We start from the raw sequence: 15,183 nt of genomic DNA, 5'->3' as shown, positions 1-15,183 counted from the left end.
ATGCGATGGCGACAGCGGCAGCACAGTTCTCCAGTGATGAGACAGCATCTGCGGGGACGGCGACACTCTTCTCCGGTGATACAACGACAACAGCTGCGGTGGCGACACGCTTCTTCGCCTTGAGTCGCGCTTCCAGCTCCCAGCGACACGCAGTCTCTCAGAAGGCCCAGCTCAACAGCAGGCACTTCAATTCCCAGCAAGGGAAGGTAGGGGGGCTGGTTGGTGAACTCTGTTGTCCCTGAGACTTTAGCAGGAGGCAAGCTCTATCTCAAGCCCTTGGAGATCCTTTACAAGTTGATTTGAAAGTAGCACAAATACCTTTCTCCTTTCTTTGGCAGTCAGGCAACCACTGCATGCCAATCCCCCAAACAACACTCAGCTTAGGGATAGTCTCCTCCTCAGTTTCTCTGGTTCCTCTCCTCAGCAAAGGTTCTTCTTGTTTCCCAAAAGTAATCTAAAGGTCTTGGGTCTGGGTCCAAATATGTATACTAGCAAATCCTTTGTCTCTGGAGGCAGAGAGTGTCTGTGCCTAGTCCAAACAAGTTCTGTGTACTCCTGGAGCACTTTGTTGACAAGACTCCTTCTTTCCTTTGACAGTGTAGGCTAGGGACATCAGGCGCACCACAGGAGGTGGAGCCAGCATTGTGGAAGGCAGGCACAGCCCTATTCAGGCCCCAGGTGCAACTCCTCCCACCCATCTACATGCAGATAGCTCTATTCAGCCTTGTGCTGACCATGTCTCCTGGAATCCCCCAGCCACTGTCACTCAAACTCCAGACAAGGAATACACAACCTAGCAGAGGCAGTCTTGGACAGTTAGGCAAGAAAATACCTACTTTCTAAAAGTGGTATTTTCAAAACAGAATGTTAAAACCAACTCCACTAAAAGATGTATTTTATCATTCTGAGTTCAGGCATACTAAACTCGAATTTCTACCTAGTTCCCCGAGTCAGTTACGATGATAAGATGTTATAATCAAACTGCCCATACTGGACTATGGGGAACAAGTAGCCTTGCAATAGTGAAAAATTAAAATGGCTGTAATTCACTATTAGGACATGCCACACACACCAGGGCATGTCCTACATGTTACCTACAATGCACCCTGCCCTTGGGCCTACCATAGGGGTGACTAATATGCAGAAAAGGGAAGGTTTAGGGGCTGGCAAGTGGGTGCACTTGCCCAGTCAACATAGCAGTACCAGACTGCATACAGGCTCCCCAATGGCAGACCTGAGACGCACTTTTACAGACTGCTTCTGTGGGTGGCACCACCAGTGCTGCAAGCCCACCAGCAGCATTTGATTTACCAGCCCTGGGCACCCACAGTGCACTGCACTAGGGTCTGACAGTAAATCAAATAAGCCAATCATGGAGTCACTAATCCCTACATCAATTTACAATAGGGAGAGCATATGCACATAAGCACTGATCAGCAGTGGTAAAGTGCCCAGAGTCGGAAAATAAATAAAAACAGGTCAGACAAAATACAGGAGTAAGGCAAAAAGTTCAGGGATGACCCTGCAACACAATAGAAATGTACTCACTCTATGTAAAAAAAGAGTGACCCCAGGAAAGTGTTACTCTAAAGCAGAAGACTCCCTGGAGCTAGGACTTTTATCTACAGGTTCTGAAGTGCATGGACATTTGATGATGAGTTCTGTTGTTGCTTCTCAGCCTTAATAAGAAAGACTCTAGCATTGTAAAATTCGAATGTTGAAAATGTTATCGATGTGTGTATTTTGACAAATGAAGTATGCAGTATTTCTTTACTTGAAAAAAGGTAGCATTATCTCATAACTGTTTCAATATTAAATGCATTAGGTTAATGAGTTTATATTTTGCATTAGATTAGTATAGTCACACTTTGAAAAAGCCTGTGGGCCAGACTTTTTATTAATGCACCTTCAGGGGGAAGGGGGTTATTGTGTTTCTACGGAATAAGGATTAGGACTTTCCTGTGTGCAAACCAGTAGAGGTAACTCCAGCCACTGCAGTACCGAGTACATTTAGGGGGTTCTAGGTATGTGTAACCTTTCTTTAGTTTCCCATTTGTAGATTGTGAGCCCTTTAAAGGGTTTCATTCAATGTATGGAATTCCACCTGCCATTTTCAAGATATTTGTTAATTTGTGTGTGTACTGTTTATAGTGTGCTTAACAAAGTACAATCCTTTTTCATAAAAAAGTAACTAGACAGTGATTTATTATCTTGTTGCGTTGCTGAATTCTACCTCCTCTGAGTAAGTCTTGGATTACTCTGCCTCGCTACACTGAGATTGCCAAAAAGGGGCACCTGGTTTCGTGTTTGAGCCTTAGGACACCAGTGACAATAGACGATAGTTGTGCCATTTGAAGCCTAGTTCCCTCTGACAGCCTGGGCATTGACTGAGTTCTCCTGCATTATTCACAGGTCGATCTGCATCTTGCATTAAACATTGATAGCATCGGGACATTGAAGGATAGACCTCAAAGCAATCCAATGATTCAACATTACATATACGACACGCATTACATCTCTATTGCTCAAAATGCGGGCTCCATTTCCTTACAGACAACCCTCACAGAATAGCCTAGACAGGCTACACCAAAGACCTGCGCTAAGGATTGGGCATTCTGCCATTCTAAAAGCTTCAGATTTAAGGATACAATCATAGACTGTGTCTCAATAACCTCTATAATACATTTAAATTAACTAATGGCCATGTGGTTCCATGCAAAAGACAGAATGGATAGTTTATCGTTATGTTCATGTAGCATGACTATCATGTCAACTGAAAACAGTACTATGTATTCTTCCAGTATAACCTTAGTTGCCTAAATTGCTAAATTCCATAATATTAATTATCGTTGGAGTTTCCCATTAAAATAAATATTTAAAAAACATTTTTAATAGCATACATGCCTATCTTTGTGGCTACACAAACCTAAAATGAATAACCTGTTATACCAGACTAACAATGCTGAAAGCCTCGTTAGGAAAGTAACTGCAGTCCAGGAAGTATTTCCAATCACTGCGTTGAAGCGAAATAGAGGTGCTCACTGCCAGCACTGCACGGAAAGCGTTTCACCCACAACTCTACAGTAAAACAGAACACCCTACCGAGTGAAGCTTCTGATACAGGCCACACGCGTTGCACACATATCCACCGTTTGCATTTTTCCTCCAGAGCGAGGTCTTTGTGGTCAGACAATTGGCACAAAATACACCGGAGCCTCTTCTTCTCTGAAACGGAAAAGACAGGTCAGGGGTGAGTCACGTGATCCATAAAGCTAGAACAAATCAACACAGGAGTTCTGGCAATATGATGGCACAAATGACAGGCTAAAACCACAGAGCCCATAATGAGGTCAGGTTCGACTGTGCTTCACAGGAACCAGCGAGCATCCCAGCAATAAACCCAGCAATGATGGATGAGGTGTATGAAACCTTTACAGTGAAAGCCATTTATTTTTAATTTAAGATCGAGATCCAATTACTACTGCTTCATGAAAAGAAATACTGAAGTACAGGTTGTTTCTGACTCCCAAAAATTATATGGATGATGAACCACCAAAAGTAATATCTATCTATCTATCTATTTATCTATCTATTTATCTATCTATCTATCTATCTATCTATCTATCTATCTATCTATATATATATACATACATATACATACATATATACACACAGAGCGAGAGAGAGGTTTCCCCTCCCTGAGTCACAGCCACCCCCCAGACTCAACTTGCACTTTCTGAGGATGATTCCTCAATGAAACTATTTTTGATTTCACCAAGTTGGAGTTAATGAATTACATTTTGTTATTTTGTTAAAGGTCTTCAATTCTGGAAGTCACACATCAGACAAATATGTTGTACATATCCAAAACGAGCAAAAATATGCATCAAAAGAACTGAATCCATTTCCTACTGCCAAAGTTTCCCATGGCAAGACCACCTCATTCCTACAGCCTATTTTCCAGCCTATTTTTTAAATGCATTCACACCCCTGTGTCCCCCTGGTAAATAAATTCTGATCATAAGATTACTAGGCCATTTACCAACTAAGTCAAAAGAACACTGGTGTGGTGCAGACCTCACTAAAACAGCAGGATGTCAAGTGTGACACAAGTTAACGTATACTCAGCTCAAATGCTCCCTATTATTGGCATCAAATTCAATGCTATTAAACTGTAAATATATACATATCTAAAAAAGGTTTGCACGCACTGCATCCAAGCCAAAATCAATTTTGATCCGACAAAGCACTTCTGAAGTTTAAACGCTAGGAATTTTGGAGCAAAGGAACTGGAATGGTTTTAGGAAAGAAGAGAGGGGCCCTACTATGACAAGTTAGGATTGAAAACACTGCTATTTTTTCTCTTTGTGTGTTAATATTGATATTGGTGGGGATGCGACCTCGGATTCCAACATGGCAGACGCAAGATTAAACTAGAACTCTGCCCAGAGCTCTCCAAATCTGAAAGACACCTGATTACACTGCCGATGGGGCAAATCGATACACATGGTTTGTTGCTTTATATCCTCTGAAATATATGAACGTTCTCTGACATTAAACTAGCAACATATTCCCTTATACAAGCTTTGTACAATCCGGTTTGGGAGAAGATGCATTAGCAGGCTATATACTAGCCTTTCAGCGTCAAATACCCACCTCACTGCAACATTAACTTCCAGGGTCAAGAAAAGTGCCTAGAAGTAACCAAGTAACTAACAGCCAATTGGAGAGTCCTACTTAATGCTGTCCTCCAAGCTGCAACTAGGTTTAATAGTGCTACCAATAAATTCAACATTTCACCTACCATTCAAAGTCTTAAATGACTACCAATACAGATGTGTTGTTCTTTCGAAGCAGCATGTACAGTCCACAAGGCCCGGAATGCACTGGCCTACCCACCCAAACACGTTTCCCCTCTACAGGGTGAAAACCTCTAATATGTAAATCTAAATTACAACTTGATTTTACAAAGACCTAAAACGTCATCCTCCGACAAGAAAGCTATTATGTCTCACTCCTTCACCAGCCTAAAATATAGAACAAACTTCCTCTAAACATTAATTCTGGACATCCTCCTATTTGGTAGAGTGGACTGAAAGCTCTTCTACACCTATAATTTACTAGTCCTAACGATTCATACATCTTTCCCTTTCTAACTAAGATTAATATAGTCAACCATTGCACTGTGTACCTCATATTACTTTCTTTCTCCTAATTCAACCTCTGCATTGAATCAGTGGTATCACACCACTCTACGCTTACAGTGATCGTATTGTATAGATCGTTCTTCTGTAAGAACCACCTTTCTATTATCATCTCAAGCTTTTAACCATGTAACTCATGGACCCATATATGGTGTTTCTTGTGTTCAGTGCTCTGACACCTTCAGGAACCAAAGCCAGTACTATACAACAAATAAAAAAATAACATGAAGACCAAACACAATAGCTTAGTAAACGCGTGCAATGTTCAGTTGTATTTACATATGTGTGAAGTAGCAAGATGCCCTAACATACATGTATACCTAAACATAAGCTGCCCTTTGCCCAAGTCGCTCTATTTTTGCCCAGATCTTTGAGGAGCAGCTTCCTCTGGGTGACTTTTATAAGTTAGCTTTGCGAATTTGAATTAGCATTCGTGTAAGATTTTGCAATTATGCTGTGAAGTGAGTTTAAATGCGTTTATGGCTGAAACTGAAATATACTTCAGTGAAAAATGGAAGTTATCAAAAAAGTATTTACTGTCCTGGTTTCGCGTAGGTAGACACCGAGTTGAAAAATATACACAAATTCACTTTAAAACGAACGATTCTTCAAGAGTACTTTGCTGAATGTTACCTCAGTCAAGAAAAATCAACTCAATAATGTGTTTTGCCTTTGCAAATGTATTTTTGTATGCACAAAGGGAAGGCATGGTATTGCCTCTAACTACTTTTTCATTTCAGAGGTATAAATCATGCATCCGTCATTTTAAACACAAATCGAAAAGGCAATGGGATGAGACATGTGTACATTATTTCCCCGCTAGAAAACTTCACATTTCCACACTTCAGCCTCTTTTTCTATATTCTATACCTTACTCTGTAAAGCGATCACCAATACTAACATGCAGAAAATTAGTTTCCTTTATTGGAATAGATTCTCAATTCAGATGCCTTTTCATAAAAGAAATAAACTGAAAGACACCCAAAGTGTGACACATAAATATTTTCTCAAGTAAGAAAGATAAACCGAGTAAGTAATTTATTCCCTGACCAATATAGTGAGTCATAAACTGCAGGATTTGCTCACTTTTAACCAATTTATTTAACTTAGCCTGGTCCGTGCAGTAGCGGTAGCGGTTGTCATGCCAACAATGTACAATGGCTTTAATTGTACTCTGATGCATATGAAATGGAAAGCTTTATGCAGACATAACTTTGGCTGTGGGGCTGGAGCACTTTCTTGGCATTGACAGGGCACTTGATTCATCGGGTGTTTCACAATGTATCACTAAAAAGGCCTGGTGAGCAGTCAGTTCCCTATAGGGTAATTTTTCCATCCAGATGCAAGTGCTATCAGAGGCCCTCGTCAGCTAAACTAATTATGATCGTGCCATTTGCTGATGGCTGCTCCTTCGAACGTTCGACATCCCCCATTAATCACCGATAGGAGGAAAAGGAATGAAACGTAAAGAAATGAGGGCTAGGAGGCTGCGTTGCCATAAAAGTCTGAAACGAGTATAATAATTTAACACGAATGTAGGAATTTCTTTTAGTGAGACCAAAGTCAGCCTGGCAATTGCCCTTCTGAACCAAGAACACGTTTTTGTGAGTGCAGTAGGATGTTCATATTTAGGCAAATATCCTGAAATATGGCATTATAAATATATGTTTTATTTTCTCCCTATTTTCTTTAACTATCACAACAGTTTCTCCCTGTCCCAGGTTCACAACTTACATCATTCATATTACTTAATAAAGTTATAATCTCTGAGGCACACGAAAGGAACATACTCTGGAAATAATACAGTTGGTCGACTGAAACAGGATTGGGCAGGAATCAGAAGCACAGAGCTGGACAAAGAAGCATTTTGTGTATGTACTAATTCACAAGCAGGGTTTTCACTTGAGCAAAATACAATGCATGTGTGCATTTTGCAAATTAAAACAAAAATAAAATGAAAAATACACAATCCTGAGAGAAATCTGAGATTCATGACTGAACTGTTAACAATGGAGGAACGCCCTTACAGAGATAAATCTGAAGCCACACAAGTAGGAATCTACACCATGCAGCAAGAAATATATTCACAGTAAAAAGTGAGATATCACTCCACTGAATAAGGATGGATGCTGCCATGTGGCATATTAAGCTGCATGTTTCTGCAGGGCTATCACTGATGTGATAATGGTATATAATAATATAAGTATTATTATATAATATTATGAAAATGTGTGTATGTGTGTGTGTGTATATGTATATCATGTGACCAAGCTCCCTTGTGGAGCGAAACGCGTCTTGGATGGACATTAGTCCTTTTATTTGTTTGTAAATAAATTTATCACTCTGCTACCTATCTGAGGATTTATATCTTTGTGCTCTGATTGCTGCGAGCGCGGATGGTGAATGTGAGGTCTGCACCTGATCTCTCTTCGTCGTGCACTGACGAACAGGAACATTGTTTGATATATATAAATATATATATATATATAATGGATGCTAAGTGAAAATAGTACTTTACATGGATGGTGACATATGAATTATTTTTCATATAGAAATGGATATGACAGAATTTATGTGAGTTATGTATATTAACCAATCGGAGGTACGGTCTCAGATTTATTTCCTTAATGCCAGCTAATTAGTCCCTAGGAATAACAGTGCATTTATATAGTGATGTCCCAAATCTCATTGATGAACTTCATATGGTACTTTTCTTTTATCAGCATCATCTTCATGAAAGGTTAAAAAAAAGCGCACAACATTCTAACATCACTTATACTACATGGTCAACTGTAACTTGTAGGCAGAAGCTTAAACAACCTATGTCCTATAGAGAGACATACTCTACCAGAGTAACGCATGACTTCTCTAAAATCCAACCTTCTGAACAATTGTGAATAATTGACGAGTTTCTATTTGTACTGCAGCCAACCAAACAATAGTAAATCTTTTTTATGCAAAAGTTATGAACAAACACGTAAAATAGGAGTCTTTGAAACAATAGCTTCAAACTACCGGATATTTGGCCTTTTACTTTGTCACCAGAATCCATCAATAGCATAACCAGACCAAAACACTAGGTTACATTTTGTAATCCTTTAACAAATTGTTCCCTTGTCAAATGGCACTCTAAGCAGTTTCTAAGTCAGTTACCAGCTCGTTTACTTGATCATCAATGACAATGAATACTTAACCTTACAGTGCTAGTCTCTGCCTTTGTCCTTCTTTTGGTACAGCTGGTAGCTGCTGCTCAACCAGAAGGTAATGTTTGGCCTGGTTTTCCATCTGGATAGTTCTATTTCATCAGCTGCGGTCGGCAGTAGGAGTTCCTGCAGGGCGGTGACGTGGGGAGGGGCAGGGTGGGGTATAGTAATTTATGGATTACGGAGTTTAACAGGTAAGTAAACATATAAATAAATAAAACGAATTTCGTTGCACGCGCTGCATCACCAAATGTGATGCAGGGCGCGCAACGAAATTCGTGGAAGCAAGGAATGTTAGTACTATTAAAAAAACGTATCCATAATTGTTTTTGTTCCTCTGCAAATACAGATGATATCTGTAGCTTTATGTAGTGTGATCCGTGCCCAGGAGCCTTGGTATGGTTTACAGCAGGACCAGAGCATGCTAGGCACATGTTTTTTAAGGAATGGGGAGGGCACCTGATTTGTACACAAGAACCCTATGATGCTGAACCGAGGTCTGGGTGCCAACCTGATTCCCCATTTCCTAAATCCGCTGAGAAGAAAGAAGCTCAAACAGGCATAGATGGTATTACAGGGACTCAATATAGAGATCACTGTGCCCAACAAAGTAAATCGGACTACCAGAATTAATGTTAACGTCTTCATCATGCATTCTATTATGCTGCCAGCATATCACAAGACACTGTGCTGCTCACCATAACGCATACTTCCTACTTAAGGTACATTTTCCAAACTGATTGTTGCTCTCTACTACAGGATACAGAGCCTTTGCCCTTGTGTAATTATGAGGCAAAACAATTTTGTCCTAGTTTACACTGTGCCTATAAAGAAACGAACTAAAGTCTGTTTTTCAAAATGATTTTTATATCATGGGGCAAAATTGTGAAAATGTATTGTGAAACCACTCAAACATTTATTACCTGTCTTTTACTAATACATCATGTTGGTGTGTCAGATGTTTGCAAGAAAATTCTAGGCCAGTGTCAACTTAAAAAAAAAAATATATATATATATATATATGTATATATATATATATATATTTTGAGCACAAGAAGGGCGGCACAACCGGATACTTTTAAGAAGCTTTATTCGCACTTCACAACACCCCACCTTGTGAAGTGCGAATAAAGCTTCTTAAAAGTATCCGGTTGTGCCGCCCTTCTTGTGCTCAAATTAATTTTCGGACTTTGATCCAGCCCTTGGGCCGAGCACACACTGCTGAGCGCTCTCGTTGCACCAAAGGATCGTTTGGGTGAAATATATATATATATATATGCATGAAAACTCCAAACACTACCTCCGATCCCAACTCGGAACGGTGAAGCACACAGGAGACGGACCACCAGGATAAATTACAGGTTTTCTTTATTGCAGTTTCAGCTGGGTTGAAGGGCAAGACGCGTTTCGGGCTAAAACAGCCCTTGTTCACATGCAATAGACCCGATGTAACTTTTTTCTTTTTATAATGCTAGTGATCCTCCTGCAACCCGCCTCTAAACTGGTCATGTGACCCTAGAGATAGAAAACATACTGCCTGATGTGCAAAATACGCCAATAGAAACACTGCATGAAAACATAACAAGTATTGACATTATAGTAAAGAACATAATTAGTTAATTTATGACAATAGAACATAACAGGATATATATATATATATATATATAGGAAACTGACTCTGCTCTACTTTTCTATATATGAAAAAAGTGTCAACTGAGTAAGTATAAGATGAAGACCAATCATCAATTTGAAAATGAACAATTATAAAGCGCACTAGTATCCAATTCTGCTGCAAAGAATACCTCAGTCCAGAAAAAGTATGAAAGAAGAAGGTAAATATTAAACATAGGCAAAGTAGATTTTCAACAGTTTACCGAAAGTACTATAGTACCTAGTAGTTTGAAGAGAGGGCAGGAGGTAATTTCAGAACATTGCGTTGAGAAATTGAAATTAGCGGCCACCCTTTCTGGAATGCTAATATGAGGGATAACCAGAAGGCTGGCAGTATCAGAAATTAACGATATTGCAGGAGAATTTACTGAAGAGAATTGGCAGATAGGCTGGACCAGAAAAGTTTACTGTTATTAATTTTTGCCATTTGTAAATCGCACAGCTACCCATTGGGTTTCCTGGTGCTAAGCACTACAGAGGCAAAGCTAAACGACACTACTGTTAAAAAAGCCATGTTTTTAGGAATTTGCGGAACTGCATTAGTGAGGTACACCTCCTCATGTGCTGAGACAAGGCATTCCACAGTTTTGGACCTAGATATGCTAAGGAGTGACCACCCAATTATTCTCTCTGTATTCTTGGTACCCAGAATTGTCCCTGGCGAGCGGATCTTAAGTTTCAAAAAGGAATATACAAGGAGACCAGATCTTGTATATATTTAGGGCCAAGCCCTGCTTTGGCTTTAAACATAAAGCATAGGGCTTTGAATTGTATTCTATTTTTGAGTGATAGCCAATGTAGCTCCCACAGAATGGGGGAAGCCATGGTCCTTCTTGAGGAGTGAGTAAGGAACCTAGACGCAGCGTTTAGCACCACTTGAAGGCGACGGATAGTTGCCTTATCCGCGTCCAGGTACAAAATATTACTATAGTCCAGTCTGGAAAGAATGAGCACCTAAATTAGCGCACTTATTGCTAAATGAGGAATAATCCAATTTATTTTTTTCACCAACTTCATAACGGCAAAGCAGAATGAAGCAACTTTGGCTGCTTGGGGACGCATAGACAAGACTTCATCTAACCAGAAACTCAGGCTTTTTACTTTTGTACAAGGGGTGGGGACATAACCTAAGCAGTGAGACCTGTGCTCCGGACCCCTTAGATGTGGAATTTTTCCCTTGATCAGGACCTCTGGGTTGTCCCCGTTCAGTTTAACTACTATACGGCACAGGCCTTTATGCCTGCAACATTTTGCTAAAGGAAGTCAGTGCAGAGTGGTGAGATGGAAGAGAGATGCCAGATTCCATGATGTTATGAATGAGACTCATGGCCACTTTCTGCACCAGCTGAAGCCACTTAAAATGCCTTTTGGGAAGACTTTTTACAAAGAGAATTACAATAATCCAGACTAGAGATTACAAGAGATTGGACTACAATTCTAAGTGTTGAAGAGAGAGAATCATCAGGATCTTTTTGAGAGATATGTGTTAAAATAAGCAAGAGAAGATGAGTTTGGAGATGTGAAGTTCAAAAGAGATGGTTGGTGTTAACAATGACACAAAGATGATTGGCTCATGATGCCGGAGCCGGGTGCTCCTAATTCCGAGGGTCCCCTGTTGGAATTCCCAAGGGAAGGATGCCCAAGGATCAGAATTTCTGTCTTCAATTATTTAAGTTTGAGTTAGTTAGTATTCATTCAATTGAGGATGGCAATCGTGCAATATTTAAACTTATCCTGTAGGAAGGAGGTGTTCTGAAGAGCATTACGATGAGTTGGGTTTCGTTAGTGGGCAAAGCACAGAAAAAATAAATCACCTGATAGAGAGTCCAATGGGGTAACATAGATATTTAAAAAAAAGAATTTGCAATGCAATGGGTCTCGCATTTGCGCGAGTTTAAGATATTGCCATTGTAAATGACAATGCCTTTTATTTATCTATTTTGAAAACCAACACAGAAATAAAAGGCATTGTCAGCTACAATGTCAATAGCTCAAACTCTTGCAAGTGCGAGTCCTCACTCCAAGCACACTGAAAGGGTGGGGTGGGGAGGGAAATGCTGTGGTGAGGAGGCCCATGTGTTAATGGGCAGTGCTCAGCTGTGTAACCGGCGCCGAGGAAGTGAATACGACACCACCTCTAAAGAAAGGGGCGCGGTCGCCATTAAAGCAAAAGCGTGGAATGGGGCACTTTCACAAAAAAAAACATTTGTTTTGTGGCTTCCTGTATTGAGCTTTACAATAAGCTGAATACGGCCAGCGGCATTAAAAAAAGGTGCGCGGCCACCATTAATACGAAAGCGTGGCATGGAGAGCCATAAAACAAAAAATATTAAATAAGCCAGCCCATATAAAGAAAGGTCTAAGGAAATAAAAGGCGTATGGCCACTATAGGAAAGAGTGCCACGCTGCCGGGGGAAAAAAAAATAAAGTAGATGAAAAGGAGCAATTTTGCCACCATTGATAATATAAATATAAAAGCGGACGCAGTGCTGAAACCTAAACCGAGGTGCCCGGAGGCAAAGCAGGCACTCTTGCAGGAATGCATGTTGTGAGTGCAATATGAGAAAATCATTAAAGAAAATAGTGCTCACAGACTGAACAAAACATATTGTGTAACAACACAAGTTAAAAGGCCCGTCCTCATGGGAGGTTACAAAGGTAGAAAAGGTGGTACTAAGGAGAGGCGACGAAGCCTATTCATGAATCAAAAGCAACCATTTAGAAAGGACAGTAACAGGAGCCAATTGAAAAGTTGAGCGGAAAATGGGCAGAGCTTCAAGTCCATCCTCGAATACAGCATGCCTCACAGAGCAGCGCATGTACTGCTCAGGCTCAACCTAAAAAGGGTAGGGCTCGGTGAAGAGCCCTGAGGGACTCCACATGCAAGTGGTCTGAATTTTGAATGAATAAAGGGCAGTGATTGAACAAAGAACCCGAATGCAAAGAAATATTTTTTGAAAGAACATCAATTGCTCCAAGGGAGAGAAATTGATCAGCATGAGAAGAGACTGGTTGCGGGTGCTAGAATGACAAATTGATACAGGAACCATATATAGACTATCAGAGGTGGAACAAATTGAGTTAAGGATATCAAATTTCGCATGGAAGAAATCTGAAAGACTGTTGAGTAGTTCTTGAAGAGGTAATATCTGATAGTAGACCTCAAGGGAGGAGAGGCTCTTAATGATTTGAATTTTTCTTTAGATTTGATAAGATGCTGTAAGTATTCAGCCGTCATAATACTGGCAACGTGCAACAAGGATTTGCTGCTTATAGTCCCTCAAGATCTATTGATACATGGAAATATCGGCAAACGCGTAGTGCAATTGCCAATTGTGCTCAATTTTATTTTAAACAAATGTCTGTTTTCCTCAGAGATGGAGAAAAGCAGGGGCAACATTTGCCAGCAGGATCTATGAGTGGACTTGAGAGGGATTAGAAGCAGCAAGAGCCATAATTAACCCATCACATAAAGACTTGGTACAGTGGATACAATGCATTTGTCATTATGTAAACAGAGCAGACAACATGTAAAATCAGTTCACGTCACGTATGCCTTAAAGCAAATACATTTCCTACATTTTCTGTTCTACAATCAGCAACAACAAAAAAAGTGTCCATGGCTTCACCCTGTGCCATTTTTGGCCAGGTGCTGTGTTTCTGTAACTCAGCCCCGGATTTCTAATAAATTCTTTAGTCTCCTTTTTCTATTTGTCTCGCTCCTTGGTTTTCTGTCACCTGTCGAAATTATCTTGCCATACATGAGAAACAGGTTGGGGTAAAACAAATGTACAACCTGTAGGTCTGACATTTAATCAATAAGCTTACAGCGTTCTCAGTGGGAAAGATTCTCTGCCAATATAACCCAGCAGCACTTTTGTTTTAAGAGCTGCAGAGAAGCCCACAGCTTCCACAATGTGATATCAAAGAGTGTCAGAGACCGTGCTCCTTTTGCAGTTCCCCTGCTTGCCAGGCAGGAGGGAAGGCGAGGGACAGGTTGGGCACCCTGCCGACCTATTCATACTGAATATGGCAAAGCAAGTGTATCCTGCTGATCCCCTTTACTAAGGACTCCAGCAGTTCAAAAAAGGCCTGATCAGAATTAATCTGTCCAAGGTGTCTGCTCCATGAGTAAAGCCAACAAGCATTTGCAATGCAATAGGTCTCCCAATTGCAAGATTTGAGCTATTGACATTGTAAATGGCAATGCCTTTTATTATCATAAAAGCAATTGTCATTTACAATACCAATAGGTCGAATATTGGCAAAAGCGAGACCTATTGGACTGCAGAGCGCAGTGTCCCTGAAGTGGACGCCGAGCTCTCCATTAAAATTAAACAACCAAATTAAAAAGAAACAGGGCACAATGTCCCTGAAGCAGATGCTACGCTCACCATTGAGGTAAAAAAAATAGAATTAAACAGAGTACGGTGGCCCTGAAGCAGGCGCCGCGATCAGCATTCAAGTTTAATTTAAAAAAATTAAAAGCTAAAAGAAAGAACGTTGTTCCTGAAGCGGACGCCGCGTTCATCTTAAAAGTACATTTTTTTTAAAGCGTCTGCCATTGTACCGTGAGTGCTGTGGGGTAGGAGGCAGCCACTGTTAAAGTTAGAGTGGCATAGCTCTAAATATGAGAAGCGCCTGCTATTGTCCTGTGTGGGTGCGCTGCAAATACAAAAAGCAGCTGAGATTGTCCCCATTGTTAGTTGGGGACAATTGTCCTCACTGACTTATAACGCAGACTGTGTAACAAGCCAAGTAAAAGGTCCAGTCATTATGGGAGGTAACAAATGCAGACAAGGTGGTACCAAGGAGGGACTAACACGCATATTTACTAATCAGAAGCCAGCATTTACGAAGGACAATGACATAAGCCAATAACAAATATGGGCGGGAGTTGGCGGGCTTAAAGTGCATACTCCAATACAGCTGCCTCTAGGCTTGACCTAAAAAGCACAAGTCTGCCTGTTGATATGATTCCCTACAGAATGAGAACAACACCTCTACAAAAACAGTCATGAAATGAACCATAAACACCACCTTTGCTGATAAATACCTGCTGTTTGTCAACTGCCAGTGTCCAGCCACCATGGAGTCCTAGTAAC

At 40.5% G+C, this 15,183-nt stretch overlaps 1 protein-coding gene across 4 annotated transcripts in view; it reads right to left on the bottom strand.

Moving 5' to 3' along the window:
* TRPS1 (transcriptional repressor GATA binding 1) overlaps positions 1–15,183 on the bottom strand; it is a 553,271-nt gene that overhangs the window by 19,180 nt on the left and 518,908 nt on the right. For all 4 annotated transcript variants that reach the window (XM_078686866.1, XM_078686864.1, XM_078686867.1 and 1 more), the window contains one exon: positions 3,103–3,225. In XM_078686866.1, the coding sequence (XP_078542992.1) occupies positions 3,103–3,225 (123 nt within the window). The remainder of the gene's footprint in view (positions 1–3,102; positions 3,226–15,183) is intronic.

This window comes from Lissotriton helveticus, chromosome 4_1, assembly GCF_964261635.1.
Source record: "Lissotriton helveticus chromosome 4_1, aLisHel1.1, whole genome shotgun sequence".
Classification (NCBI taxonomy): Eukaryota; Metazoa; Chordata; class Amphibia; order Caudata; family Salamandridae; genus Lissotriton; species Lissotriton helveticus.
The sequence above is the reverse complement of the archived record's forward strand: the minus strand, read 5'-3'. Positions and strand labels throughout refer to the sequence as shown.